At 51.2% G+C, this 13,768-nt stretch overlaps 6 protein-coding genes across 6 annotated transcripts; 2 read left to right on the top strand and 4 right to left on the bottom strand.

The window, feature by feature from the left end:
* The first annotated feature begins 1,252 nt into the window (after positions 1–1,252).
* BC939DRAFT_440148 (uncharacterized protein) lies at positions 1,253–2,205 on the top strand. The gene has a single exon (XM_051554045.1). The coding sequence runs from the start codon at positions 1,352–1,354 to the stop codon at positions 2,150–2,152; it is 801 nt and encodes a 266-aa protein (XP_051416096.1). The 5' UTR covers positions 1,253–1,351; the 3' UTR covers positions 2,153–2,205.
* A 91-nt stretch (positions 2,206–2,296) lies between these two features.
* BC939DRAFT_490015 (uncharacterized protein) lies at positions 2,297–4,212 on the top strand. Its single transcript, XM_051559437.1, has 2 exons — positions 2,297–2,721; positions 2,861–4,212. The coding sequence occupies exons 1-2, from the start codon at positions 2,391–2,393 to the stop codon at positions 4,153–4,155; spliced, it is 1,626 nt and encodes a 541-aa protein (XP_051416097.1). The 5' UTR covers positions 2,297–2,390; the 3' UTR covers positions 4,156–4,212.
* Positions 4,213–4,282: 70 nt separating this feature from the next.
* Positions 4,283–8,369, bottom strand: BC939DRAFT_525844 (uncharacterized protein; the record flags this gene model as incomplete). The annotated part of the gene is made up of 4 exons (XM_051561337.1): positions 4,283–7,059; positions 7,135–7,383; positions 7,483–7,630; positions 7,725–8,369. 4 exons carry the CDS (start codon positions 8,367–8,369, stop codon positions 4,283–4,285), a joined length of 3,819 nt encoding a protein of 1,272 aa, XP_051416098.1.
* A 386-nt stretch (positions 8,370–8,755) lies between these two features.
* On the bottom strand, positions 8,756–10,708 carry BC939DRAFT_304808 (uncharacterized protein). Its single transcript, XM_051551418.1, has 3 exons — positions 10,511–10,708; positions 10,135–10,376; positions 8,756–10,018 (listed from the first exon to the last, which is right to left on the bottom strand). The coding sequence occupies exons 1-3, from the start codon at positions 10,613–10,615 to the stop codon at positions 8,797–8,799; spliced, it is 1,569 nt and encodes a 522-aa protein (XP_051416099.1). The 5' UTR covers positions 10,616–10,708; the 3' UTR covers positions 8,756–8,796.
* On the bottom strand, positions 10,565–11,659 carry BC939DRAFT_440156 (uncharacterized protein). The gene is made up of 2 exons (XM_051554046.1): positions 10,761–11,659; positions 10,565–10,587 (listed from the first exon to the last, which is right to left on the bottom strand). Exon 1 carries the CDS (start codon positions 11,454–11,456, stop codon positions 10,803–10,805), a length of 654 nt encoding a protein of 217 aa, XP_051416100.1. The 5' UTR covers positions 11,457–11,659; the 3' UTR covers positions 10,565–10,587; positions 10,761–10,802.
* A 527-nt stretch (positions 11,660–12,186) lies between these two features.
* Positions 12,187–13,589, bottom strand: BC939DRAFT_483160 (P-loop containing nucleoside triphosphate hydrolase protein; the record flags this gene model as incomplete). The annotated part of the gene is made up of 3 exons (XM_051559165.1): positions 12,187–12,588; positions 12,672–12,817; positions 12,914–13,589. The coding sequence occupies 3 exons, from the start codon at positions 13,587–13,589 to the stop codon at positions 12,187–12,189; spliced, it is 1,224 nt and encodes a 407-aa protein (XP_051416101.1).
* Positions 13,590–13,768: the final 179 nt, after the last annotated feature.

Below are 13,768 nucleotides of genomic sequence, written 5' to 3' on the forward strand. Positions count from 1 at the left end.
GGAGAAGCTCGAGTCATTGGTTCAAGCCAAGACGCCATGGCCGATCATTGCGCAGGAGCTGCGTCGGAATCAGGATAGCTGCAAGGAAAAATGGCTGCGGATTCAGAAGAGTCGGGTGGAGCAGAAGCGTTTGTCGAAGCGTTTACAGAGCGATCAATGGAAGCGACTTTTCAAGGAGGGATTCAGACCGCGTCATCGGAGTCAGCTTGTGAGGGCGGTTGAGAAACAGTTGGCGGCCAAGCAATCGATGGCGGCGCATGCAAACAATCCGCTTGGGCTCTTGGAGATGGAGAGTGGTCAGGAAGACAACGATGCGTTTACGATGATGATGGCGCACCAGATGAAGGGATTTCAGTATCCGCACACTGGCGAAGAGGACGAGGCCGGTGGACCATATCAGGTCAAGGAAGGCGCAGGAGCAATTGACTGGGAGGCGGTCGCTTTAGCACTCAAAAATAAGTTTCCTGCGATGCGTTTGAAATCGATCTACCATGAGCTCGCTGCCGCAGCACTGATCTGGACGCCAGAGGAGGACGACCGATTAATCCGAGCAGTGATTCGGTTTGGGCCACCAGAGTTCCAGCCAAAGATTTGGCTAATAATCAAAGAGGCACTCGGCAATGTGATTCGGACGAGCGAAGATTATAGAAGTCGTTGGCGAGTGCTGGATATGCCTCAACTTGAACGTGAGTGGGACCATTCGGAAAAGACAAAGTTCTGGAGGCGATGGATGGAATTTCAACGAGAGGGGTCATTACTACAATCAGCCCCGTTTTTGGAAGCAAAGGCAGCATCAGAAACGAACAGTACATTAGGGACATCGGACTCCACAGTTACGACAGCTTCGACAAACATCACTACCACAAAGGACAGCGTATGGGATGTAATTGCAGAAGGACTGGAGTACAGACATAGCAGAGATTGTCAGTTGTACTTTGAGCTCACTACCGCTAAGTTTCCAAGGGATCCTGAGCTGTTTCGTTACTTGACGGAGGAGGTTGCGAATGTCTATCTGAAGCCGCTAAAGGTCGACTGGTCCTTGAAGGCATCTAGGATGCTGGTTGCAACCGTGAATTCGTTTCTCCAAGAAAATAGGGTAGTCGTTTGGGGGTCTGTTGCGCAGGCGCTTGGGCACCAGTTTACGCCTGAACAGTGCGAGGCACGGTGGAGATATTGGTCGCAGAAGCAAGACCAGAAGCAGTTGCCGAATCCAGAACAGGAGCAACAACAGGACCAGGACCAGGACCAGGACCAGGACCAGGACCAGGACCAGGACCAGGACCAGGACCAGGAGCGGGACCAAGAGCAGGAGCAAATAGAGAAAACGCAATTGGACCCGTCAATCAAAGAAATGTATGCAACTGAACCATTGGGATCGCAGTCTCGATTATGGACGGACAAGGAGCTGGAGATGCTGAATAAAGGAGTTCAGGAGCATGGACAGAATTGGGCAACAATTCGGGATGCTCTCTTACCACATCGAACAATTCAGATGCTACATGAGCGTTATTGGCGGAGCCAGACTAAGAAGACTGGTCGATTTACGGAGCAGGAGAGGAGTCTGCTCGAGACAGCGATCGAGACATTTGGCGAGAATGTCGATTGGGGCTTGATCGCAAGCCAAGTTCCTGGCAGGACAGCAAGGCAATGCCGACAAAACTGGAACTACAGTCAGACACATTATGTCCAAAAGCTGGACGAGCCCTGGACAGAACAGGACAGAGAGCGGCTAAGGAGCGCAGTGGGCCGGTTCGGAACCAAGAAGTGGACGATGATCTCTGAGTTCGTGGTCGGAAAGACGCCAGATCAATGCAGGAACGAATGGCGAGAAAAACTGGATCCGAGCGTCAAGAGAGGTCGGTGGTCTGGCAAGGAACTGGATCTACTGATGGAGCGTGTCCAGACGATCATGAGTCGTAAGGAGGAAGAAGAGCGTGCGCGTGTTGCTGAAGCCAGAGCTGAGAAGGATAAAGAGGGAGAAGAGACAGGCGGCAGTAGTAATGGGTTCGTCGACCTTGCGCCGAGGTTTAAAGGCAAACGGAGGGTTAACTGGAAGGAGGTGGCCAAGGGAATGGATGGTCGTACGCCCGAGCAGTGCAGACTGCACTTTGCGGTTCACCGTAGACTGTATCGCATCCAAGGCGATTATTAGAGAATTAGAGAGACGCGCTGTAATTGGGCGTATTCTTGAAAAATAAAATGTGCTGTGCTCTGAAAGGACTGCTCAGTGGCTTTTATTGTTATGATGCTAGACACTCTTTTTTTTTTTTCTTCGTGAGGTGCACTTGCTCGCAGCCATCGCTGGTTCACGTACTTTGACAGTTTTGACAGCACTTTCATTCACCCCTTCGCCTCCTTCATTCACTCCATCCCACTTTACTTCAAAGACGATGCCTGCAACAAAAAAGGTCGTGAACCCCGAGAAGGAGCTGCGAGGGAAAAAGCCCTACAACCGCGCTGCACCAGGGGTATTTCAAAAGAAGTCGTACCAGGCCAAGCCTAAGCAACTGAGCGCGGACGAGGTCCCTGAGGGAGCAGCGGCGTTGAAGAAGAAGCTCCGGGATACCCTGAGACTGTTGAGCAAGAATCCAAAAATGCCTGCGGATATCCGTCAAGAGCATGAGAGACGTATCGAGGCATTGAAGCTGCAGGTCGCAGAGAAGCAGGTCGACCAGACAGAGCAAAAGATGGCGACGAAGTATCGCATGGTCAAGTTTTTTGGTAAGTGGATAAAACAGTACAAGCTTTTTTTTTTTTTTTTTTTCTCGTATCTTTATGACAGTTTGCTGCAGCAATGGAGATGGATTCAGATGGAATAAGTTCTCTAATTGCATATTCGTGTATGGCAACGAAAATATAGAGTCCAAGAAGGCCGACCGCAGGATTAAAGTATTTATACGCCAGCACCCGAACTGGGAATCGAACGAGAGCGAGCGGAAGGAGCTTGAATCGCTCAAGCTTGACCTTGCCTACATTCAACATTATCCAAAGACCCAAAAATACATTTCTCTCTACCCGAATGAGAACGTGGATGACCCGGTTGTCTCCAAGGCCCGTGCAGAGATCCGTGAGAGGATCCGGGAAGGAATCGAGACGGGCGAAATCCAGCAGTTTGTGAAGGAGGCGCGTGAGCAGGTCAAGGCCAAGATCATCAGCAAGGACACTATGTCGACGGAGGAGTCCGTCAAGTTGACGACTCAAAAAATCATGAACGCCAAGAAGAGAGTCAGGACGGACGATGATGATGGAACGGATCCCTCGGCAAGACGTGCAAAGGCGACGGCGGAGAGGGATGCGAATAGGCCAGCGCAGATTGAAGCTGTGGAGGAAGAGGAGATGTTCTTTGAGACGGTACCCAAGGTTGTCCCAGCGGCGGAGGCTGTGAAGACCAAGGAAGGAGTCAATAACAACAACAGCGATAAAAAGAAGAAAGGTGGAACGGAAGTAGCACAGCAATCCAAGAAGGAGAAGCCACAACAGCAGGCAAAGAAAGAGCAGCAGCCAAAGAAGGAACAGCAGTCAAAGAAGGAACAGCAGCCAAAGCAGAACGAGAAGAAGGGTCAACAGCCAAAGAAGGACAAGAAGAAGGAGGATGCCGCAGTGCCAGCGCCTGCTGAGGAAGAATCGCAGCCCGCAACAGAAGGAGAGCCCAAGAAGTTGGGCAAGTGGGCAAGGAAAGCCATTCGTGCGCAGTCTTCAGTCGCAGTAAAGGAGGCAGTAAAGGAGGCAGTAACAGCAGTAGCAGCAGCCACAGGGTCGGGAAGCGGTACTAATGCACCAGTAGATGGACCAGTGGTGACTGGGGAAATACCAGTGGAGAAGAGTGTCGAGGAGAAGAGCGTCGAGAAAAAGAAGCAGCCGGCAGGAAAGAAAGCCGCCCAGAAGAAGGAGGTGAAAAAGACAGAAGAAAAGAAGACTGAGGCGAAGAAGGTTGAGGAGGCAGAGATTGCGAAGCCCGAGGTTAAGCTAGACGCACCCAAGATTACGACACTGAAGGTTGACCATAATGACAAAGGCGAAGGCGACTCTGATAGCGACAGCGAAGAACCGGTCGCACCTGTGCGTAAGGTTGTCAAGATCGACACATCGTTGCTGAAGGAGCTGCCAGAGGTTCCCAAGCGACGAGGAGGTCGTAACCAGAATAAGTACAGGTGAAGATAGGGATCATTACCATCCTTAATAATAAAAACCACCAAAGCATTGTTCCATTTTCATCCATTTAAACTGTATTGGAGTTGTTCATTGGCATTGACTTGGGGTATACAAATGCCTGCAATGAGCGCTACCTGTTCCGCCTGATCACGATAACCGGACTGGACCACCGCTCCACATCGCTGGCACGCCCAGGGACTCCCCAAGGCTTCAGGGCCTTCAGTACCAGGCGATAGCGACCGTCAGGTAAGTTCCGTGTCGGCTCCATCTGGCCTATCTTCATGTCTTTAGCAGAATCTGACTTTGTCCTATGCTTATGCCCACCTTGAGCTTTCTCTGTAAGATCTTCTGATCCGTCTACTACAGCCAGTTCGTCTCCATCGTTATGTTTCCTCACGTCCACAGCCTCGTGGTTCTGAAGCAGCAAATCGCCCATCCACGCAAACGCCTGGAAGCCATTACCGTCTGCGGAGTCAGAGCGCATATTCCAGGAGTTGAAGCCGTTGGGGATCAAGCCTAGAATCCGGGGCACACACGGCATTCGGTGTCCAGACTTTGGCTCCTTGACGGGCTCAAGTTTCTTTTCATCCTTGCTCCCTTTTCTTTGTCCACCACGATGATGGAGTTTTGGAACCTTGTTATTCCTACTGCCATGGCGCCCTCTCCCCTTCCTACGACCCGTTTTCTTGCGATCACTGACAGATTTAGACTCCCCGTCCTTGGGGTTCTTCTTGTTCAGTCGGTGCAGCCGTATGGTCTCCTCGATAGCCGAAGGCTGCAGCATCACGCGCGAGTAGCCTTTATAGGGCATGTATAATCCAGAAGGCATGAACGCCAGTTCCTCCGACCGCGCCAACCTTTTCTTGACAAGTACGGATCGTTCTTGATCCAGGATGTCCTGTTCTTCGCCTTGTTTCTCCAGTCGTTTGATTTGCGCCACCGCTTGTTCTGCCTCCTCGCGTTTTTGCTCGGTCTTGACCTGGATCCGACCGTTGCCACCTCCAGCCCCACGGTCGCTGTCGCAAACAGATTCGGCTTCGATCGTGAGCAGACTTGTTGGGTAGTTTACAGAGACCAAGATCTGGACCCAGTCTTCGTTGTCCTTGCCTACCACCACACGCTCGGATCGATCGCGGTAGAGGTTCTTGTGAGGATTACCCCCTTTACCGTTACCTTTACCTTGGTCTTTGTCGCGCATCTTTTCTGAATCATTTAAAGATTCGTAGGGCTTGGCTCGAGTCTTGGCGCCGCTTACATTGACATATCGATCCAAAGACAGGGCCGGATACGAAAGCTCCGGATTCAGGATCGGGATATCTGCTAAACGACCGTGCATACCTCCATATGACACAAAGCTAGATCCACATTCAATACCGGTGTCGGTATGACACTGGAATTCGAGAAAGCCGCTGTAGAGCCACCGCTGCTCAATATCTAGGGTGTCTCTCGGTGGATCGATATGGATTCGGATCGTTCCTGAAGCCCTAGGTGTGAGTCGCAGCTGCATCGGTGTCATGGTTACAGTCTCAACACCCGCCTCTGAAGTCCGCAGACGGGACTGATTCACAAGTGTATAAAAATGCTTGCCGCTTTGATCGAACCCGTTCACAGAGAGAGCTGGGCGGTGCACCATAGTCCAGGAGCGCGTATTTGTGTTCGAGGGATTGTAAAAGGTGATGCTGTGATCCAGTCTTTGAAACTGGGTGTCGTTCAAGTACAGAGCGGTAGGCGACAGGACCGTGGGAGGCTCGTCATCCAAGAAGAGACCATACATCGACACAAGGCCTGCACCTTGCTGGAACACTGGCGTCAGACCGGTGGCCGAGCCCGGCATGACGGTGGGGGTCGCCGTGGACTGCAGAATGTTCAGCAATTTTGTCGCATCGGTCTTGCCATGCTTGGAGAGGAATAAGGCCTGGATACCGGCCATGTAGGGCGATGCCATCGATGTGCCCTGCAAGGTCGCAAACCCACCCTTGGCGAGTGGAAAGGTGGAGTAGATCATGCCTCCTGGTGTCACGATATCCGGCTTGTATTTGAGCCGAGCATCAGGTCCCCAGGACGAGAAATCCGAGACCTTGCCTCCACTGGCCAGTTTAAGCACTTTGTCCTCGCGCGAGAACTGAGCCACCAGCTTCTGCGAATTACTCTTGCCTTCCCTCGCTTCGATAGCGTCCAAAATCACGGTTGCATCCTCAAAGGACAGTCCACCGGCCGAGATATTGAATCCAGTGATGGTCATGCCTAACGGTCTTTGCTCCGGAATGGTATCGTAGACGAGCATACCGCCAAGATTTGCCTTGGCGACGTATTTAGCCTTGTCACTGAATGTGCATCCGCCACGGTGGATGAGTACCACAATGCTAGAGTGAGGCACCTGGAGGCTCTTTTCTAGCGTCGCACCGTTGTAGGCGACGCACCCCAGTGGATCCTTGGCGGGAACATGGATCACGTAAGAAATATTGGTTTTGAACGACGCCATCGGGATATCTGACGCATCGCTCGCCATCACCAACCCGACCCTACCCACATCTCTCTGTCCTGCTGCAGGCCCCGCTACATGGCTACGTCGATCAAGCGCTCGCCACGCCAGCTCAACGGCTGTGCCCAAATAGTGTGTGTTGTCGACGCTTCCTACCGCCACAGCACCAACCGCTGTTGCAGGAGCCCCATCTTCAAAGAGTCCCTGCTCACCATCATTACCGTTCGCCACTGCAATATGAAGACCCTTGGTGATGTATCCGCTGCAAGCTATCGCGAAGGGCTCCTCGGGCCATCCGGACGACCCGCCGAGCGAAAGGTTGACGACGTCCATGCCATCTCTGTAAGCCCTCTTGAGCGCTGCCAGCAGAACATCGTCGCTGACTTCGCCGTTGCATCCGAACACCCGATACGCTCCGAGAGTCACTAGTAAAGCAATCAATGCATGTCAGCACGGCTATTTGTATACTTGAACGCGAAAATAAAGAGATATATCCTTACCGTCTGGTGCAACGCCTACAAAAACTTGTGTACCCATCGCGTTTGGGCCCTCGTTGCGGGCAGCAACGATCCCGGCCACATGGGTGCCATGTCCCGCACAGTCCATGGGATCGGGATCTGGTTTAGGCGTATCTTTCTCTGGGTTGGCGTTGTCGTAGTCGTCGCCGACGAAATCGTACCCGTACGCGACTTTACAACCTGGACCGAAGCATCCGCCGAGCGCTGGGTGCCTGTAATCGATTCCAGTATCTGAATTGACGTCGATCAAGAAGGTAAGGAGGGGGTTAGCTATCGAGGATATGATGGGGCGTTCTGTAGTTGATAAAAAAATAACACAACCAACATTACCAATGATGCCGACCCTGATACCCTTGCCAGTCAGGCCTAGCTTCTGATGGACCTTAGCGATTCCTGTCAAAACGTGAGCCGATTGCAAACTGGGCCTTGTCCGCTTCAGCGCACCCAATGGCAGTGTCTTGGGTCTCTTTCGCGTCCGCTAACATACATGGACAAAAAGAAAAAAGGTGAGAGAAAAATCATCGACATATCATGACTACGATGTTGCTATAGGGAAGACTGCATCCTATTACCACAGGATAGATGCCAATGACGCCTTCCAGAGCCGCGATTTGTTCTAAACCATCCGTATCGCCCTCAAATTTGAACGAGATCACATTCAGGACATCGTCCTCATCCGTACCAAATTCATGCCGGATTAAGACATGTCCTGGCAAGGACTTCAACGCCGCCGCTACAGCAATGTGCTGCGCCCGGGCCTTTTCTGTACCTGGCTCGGCCGACAGACGTGCATAATACGTTTGGGCCAACATGAGCCTCCGAGGAGACTCCTGGTTTGGTCTCTGAGGGGATTCTGAAGCGAAACTTTCCTGTGGACCGTTTTCTGTCCGAAGTTCAGATTGTGTTTTTGTGTTGTTAGGCTCCATAGAGCGGAGGAGGTCTATTGTAATGACGTTGGTCTGAAGCAACGAGAGATGTACTGGACACATTGGATTTGATTCGTATTTTTCTTCCTTGCAAGTACTGCTGTTTGATATACTGGAATTTTGGCCCGGTGCTACGGCTACTGGTGCTTCTGGTGCTGCTGCATGGGCGTCGATAGCGCAGACGGACACGATGGTGCTGCCCTTGAGCATGAGCCGTGGCGGGACGTTGATCACAGCCGATACAAGCAAGAGGGTCAGATGGGTCCATATCGATACTCCTGATCGCCTCATTGTTCAGCTATAGGTGGTGTTATTGTAGTGAGGTAAAGGAGGAATTGACAACGGGCTGCTCGAGATACAAAAAGAGGTCGACATATTGCCATTACTCTCAAGTATTCGGACAAAGAAAAAAAAAGAGGGGTGAGAGTGAGGGGAAAGTGACCATCTCATTCATTCTCCAAGTTCCAACCAAGGGGCGGATTCCTCCTTTGTTTTCTGTAAACTCTTGTTTACCCTAGCCCAGATGGTCCCTGCGCGTCTGCTCACAACGTTCCACACGCGTTTGGTTTCGCTAGTAAACCCTATGTTAGGCCGTCCAGTGCTAGTCGCATTATGTTGATCTGTGCATTTGGATAAACACACTATCTTGGATCCTCATGTACCACAAACGTCCCCCCTCCTTTTTCATTTTATGATTCTTTATTGCATTGGTGTATGATTAAAGAAAAGCTTTGGTGTACTGTGAAGCGCTCTTGAGCCCATAAATCACAGCGCCGCGAGCCACCGCCAGCTCCGCCTTCTGGACCATAATGACCTTCTTGATTACCCCTGGACAAGAGGACCCGTTCAGCCTCAGTTCAGGCATCGATTCAGAAAGCCCGTTCAAGAACGATGATCGATTGCTACCAGTATCCCTGTTCATCGCCGCTGCTGCCTGCTCAAGTCTGTGCAGTAGGTACTTGTTGGCACCGAACCCACCCACCATGAACAAGCCCGCACAAACTGGGTGCACCTTCGACTGCGCGTTAACAAGTTCCTGGACCATCTCCACAACAGGGTCAAACACAAGATCGCACAGTTCCTGTCCCTTAAGTGCCATATACTCGTCCTCCATCCAAGCCGGCGGTGGGTCCAGGTCTTTAACATCTAGACCCATCGGCACCGATATATGTTTGATCTCCTCCCTCGAATTGCCATCGAACTGCGACTTGATCTCCCTGAATCCCTCGAGTAGGGTCTCAAATGCCTTTTGTCGCGTCGGTTTGCCGTCGATATCCAGACCCTGCAGCTTCGACAAGATCAATTCTCTAAATCTGCGATCCAACATTACCGAGCCACAATTTTCTGCATGTGAGCTCGACATCCTGACAAACTGCCGGACGCCCAATGCATCATCCACCCTGAACACTGTCACCGTCGTTGTTAATCCTCCGGCGTCGCAGATCATAAATATGTCGCTATCCTTGAGCGATTCAAACTCCTCGCACTTTTCCCGACAGTAAGTTGCCGCCGCCTCCGCCTCTGTGATTACGGTCATGTTCGGTGCTGGTGTTTGCAGGATAATGCCGGCCTCTACATAGCATCTTAGTATCAGCTCTCGCGTGGGCAGCGTCCAGGATTGAGGTACTGTGATGCAATAATGAATCGGTACTGATTCAGCAGCAAGGACCTGACTCTTGTTGACCTCCTCCATGAGATGTCGATGGATGCTCTGCAAGTATTGTGTAAACACATCTGTGAGATGGAGTCCATTGTCGAGTCGACCTCTCGCGCCCTGATCAAATAGAAGCAGCTTGTAGTCCCTGATCAGAACGCGATCCGTCTTGGATCGCTTATAGGTAGCTAATGCAGAGGATCCCCAGTCCACAAACGCTTTGTTCTCGTTCGTCTTGTACAAACTGACGGTAGGCACCTTTGCATAGGCGTTCAAATGTCTGGGCCTAAATGTATTCAAATCGGAATACCCAGTCAAAAATCAGTTTTTTCTGCGATAAAAAAAAAAGAAAGAAAGAAAAAAAGCGAGATGCTCTACCATTCCAGATAAAATATCTCTTACCATTTGACAACATCGATCATCTCGCCATCGCCTTGGTGTGCATATGAAACGCCGGTGTATGTGTTTCCGAAATCGATACCGACTACAATACCCGTCTGTCGTGGTGACCGCTGCTTCTTTTCACTGCCATTGGGTGATTTAGATGGGTCCTGGAGAGATTTGTCGACCACACGTCCATCCTTTGTCACGTCAATGTCATCGCCCCAGAAGTTGGATAGCAGCGTGTTGGACTTTTGCTTAATCTGAGCATGCGCAAAGGCCGTGAATTAGAAAATCAGGATGAAGGATTAGATGCCGATATTTGCTTCCTGGTGCGCGCCAGTTTTCTGGTGATACAGTACAATCACAAACAAAAAGATCATAGCCTGGTTCATACATTGATAACAGGTACAGTTCGCTCCAGAAGTGCCTTTGTCCTCGAAGGATTTTTGATGATGCTTGGAGGACCAGCAGCTATGAGTGTCAAGAAACTGTCAGACATACCGAACTGGATTCTTCATGTGGGGAATCGATTGTCCCCCAGGCTAAGATAACTGCAATATTTCAAAATAACACCGCATGGGCTAGGCATCATAAAAGCGCGGCCAGTTGCAGGATAATCCTCAAAAGGGATGCACTCAACATACGGACAAACGGTACAGGGACCATTTGGAGACCAATTAATTGGATCAGAGTCCCTTTCCATGAAACGTACCGATAAAGATAGGTCGCATTGGCCCCGCGATGGCTACGGGCATCCTTGTCAGTCCTGGGGATGAGATCACGGTTGGGGGTCCTGCTGTGAACACGCCTGGGGGGTGAACCATGACTGGTCGAACACCATTGGCCAGACTGACGCTGGGTGCTGCTCCCAAGGAAGGCGTCCGGAGGACGTACTGCCCTCCTGCCACAGACGCTCCAGGAGGCAATGCCGAAGAAGTAGTTATATTAGAATTATAGGAGGGTGGAGGTCTTGCTTGAGTTGTCGGCTGTGACTGTGGGAGAGGCATGGATGGTAGTGAGGGCGCGACCATCAACGGCTGCCGTTGAACAAACTGGGGCCGAGGAGAGGCCACGGGGTGCTGCTGTTGGAACTGCATATGCTGAGGGATATACTGCTGCTGAGGAGTTGAGTATACTGGCCTCTGTGGCTGCATGGGGATGTATTGCTGCTGTAGCTGGATAGGCCTGGGCTGATGATGCTGGAGGTGGACCGGCTGCTGCTGCTGTTGTTGTGGACGGTAGAGCAGTTGCTGCTGGGACTGTGGAGGGTACATCATGCCTGGACGAGGAGGAGGAGCGCCAGGGGGCTGGCCGTTGTAGGATATTGGCCGAGCAGCCATGTTGCAGAAGAGAGGATGTGTTCGGGCAAACGATGTTGGATGATGAGCGAGAGAGACAGGGACAGAAAGAGAAGATCGATCAAGAAAAGCAGCCCAGCTTGCCAGGGTGCCCTGCCGAAGGAAGGACAGGAAGAGAGAGAAGGAGATGACTGAGGGAGAGGATGAAGATCGGTGGGTGGAATGGAGGAATAAAGGTGTGAAAAACCAAAAGCCTATTTCTCAGGAACGAGGCGGTATTGCATACTAATTGGACCCACAAGCACATGGAAAAACGCCGCACACGTCCCGCAAGATGGGAACCGTCATTTGACACGTCCCCATGGGCGCCTTCGTCTTCGCGTTCGCCATTTTTCGCGGACCATGACGAAATCGATAGCATCGTCCTCCTTTCTGCCCCGAAGCGGGCGCCAGGCGTGTTTCTTCTACAGGTGCCATTTTTTTTTTTTTTTCCCTTGGTGCGAGAGCACCTCCTTTTTTGTGTGTGTGTGGTGTTTGGGATCGCATTTCTGGATAGGTCCTTTGTGGCACGAGTCATTTTCTACACTGTAGCCTAACCACAAAATCCATTTACTCACAAGCATCCAGTATATTATAATGCCTAAAAAAACAACAAATAATTTATTCTACAGATAGATCTCTAAAGGGGAAGCGAATGCAATGGTCTATCCTCTTCCCGTTCAGCACACATAATCCAGCAATGAAAGAAGAAAGAAAAGAAAGAGCGAGCCCTTTACTCCACTAACTCGGACACAACACCGGTTCCGACAGTGCGGCCGCCCTCACGGATGGTGAAGCGCTGACCCTTCTCCAATGGAACGCCGTTGACGAGCTCGCACTGCATCGTGACATTGTCGCCGGGCAGGACCATCTTCTCGGGATCCTCCTCAGTAGGAGGGTGCGTCAATGTAACGGTAACATCGCTGGTGCGGACAAACATCTGGGGGCGGTAGTTGTTCAAGAATCCGGTGTGACGTCCACCCTCGTCCTTGGTCAAAATGTACAGCGACGCAGCAAACTTCTTGTAGGCCTTGACAGTGCCGGGCTGTGCCAGGACCATACCACGACGGAGCTGCTCACGCTTGACACCACGGAGAAGTGCACCCATATTGTCACCAGCCTGACCACGGTCGAGCTAATGTCAAGATAAAAAATTGAATGCATGTCAGTCGTTGTTTGTCTGGAATATAGATCTTCTTTGTACAACAATAGGCTTACCTCCTTGTGGAACATCTCGATGCCGGTCAAGATAGTCTTGAAGCTGGCTCCCATACCGACAATCTCGATCTCAGCACCCTTGGTAATGGTACCACGCTCGACACGACCGGTGGCGACGGTACCACGTCCAGAAATAGAGAAGACATCTACAAGTCGCAATCAGTTATGACCAATAAAACGTTAGAACTCCCGACCTGCAAAGACGGAGTATATAACACAAAAAAAAAAATGTATCAACTTACCCTCCACAGGCATCAGGAAAGGCTTCTCAAAGTCACGGATGGGGGTGTCAATGTGAGTGTCTACAGCGTCCATCAACTTCATGATGGCATCTTCGCCAATCTCCTTGTTGCGTTGCTCCAAAGCACAGAGGGCAGATCCCGCGATGATGGGGGTGTTCTCGCCATCAAATCCGTAGGTGGAAAGAACATCGCGCATCTCCATCTCGACGAGCTCCAACATCTCGGGATCATCGATAGCATCGACCTTGTTGATAAAGACGACCAATTTCTGGATGCCGACCTGCTTGGCAAGCAACAAGTGCTCACGGGTCTGGGGCATCTGACCGTCGGTAGCAGCAACGACAATGATAGCACCATCCATCTGAGCAGCACCCGTGATCATGTTCTTGATGTAATCGGCGTGTCCAGGGCAGTCAACGTGGGCATAATGGCGATTGTCGGTCTCATACTCGACGTGAGCCGTCGAGATGGTGATGCCTCTAGCCTTCTCCTCAGGTGCCTTGTCGATCTCGTTGTAGTCCTTGAACTTCGCATGACCCTTGCCAGCAAGAGTCTTGGTGATGGCGGCAGTCAAAGTGGTCTTTCCGTGATCGACATGACCAATGGTTCCGATGTTGACGTGAGGCTTTGCGCGATTGAACTTGTTGTCGGTGGCCATGGTACGACGGGCAGCCATACGAGGGATAGCAATAGCCGAGCGAACGGTCGACGACTGGACCAAGGACGTCTGAATTTACAAAAGCACAGTGATATAAGTATACATTTTGAGTAGATCAAAATGCCCCTTATAAAGATATCATGATAACACAAAGCTTTTAAAGACTTACTGCGACCTTGTGGGCAACCGCGGCAGGG

Source organism: Gamsiella multidivaricata (genome assembly GCF_025024155.1).
Source record: "Gamsiella multidivaricata strain RSA 2152 chromosome Unknown BC939scaffold_8, whole genome shotgun sequence".
In the NCBI taxonomy this organism is placed as follows: Eukaryota; Fungi; Mortierellomycota; class Mortierellomycetes; order Mortierellales; family Mortierellaceae; genus Gamsiella; species Gamsiella multidivaricata.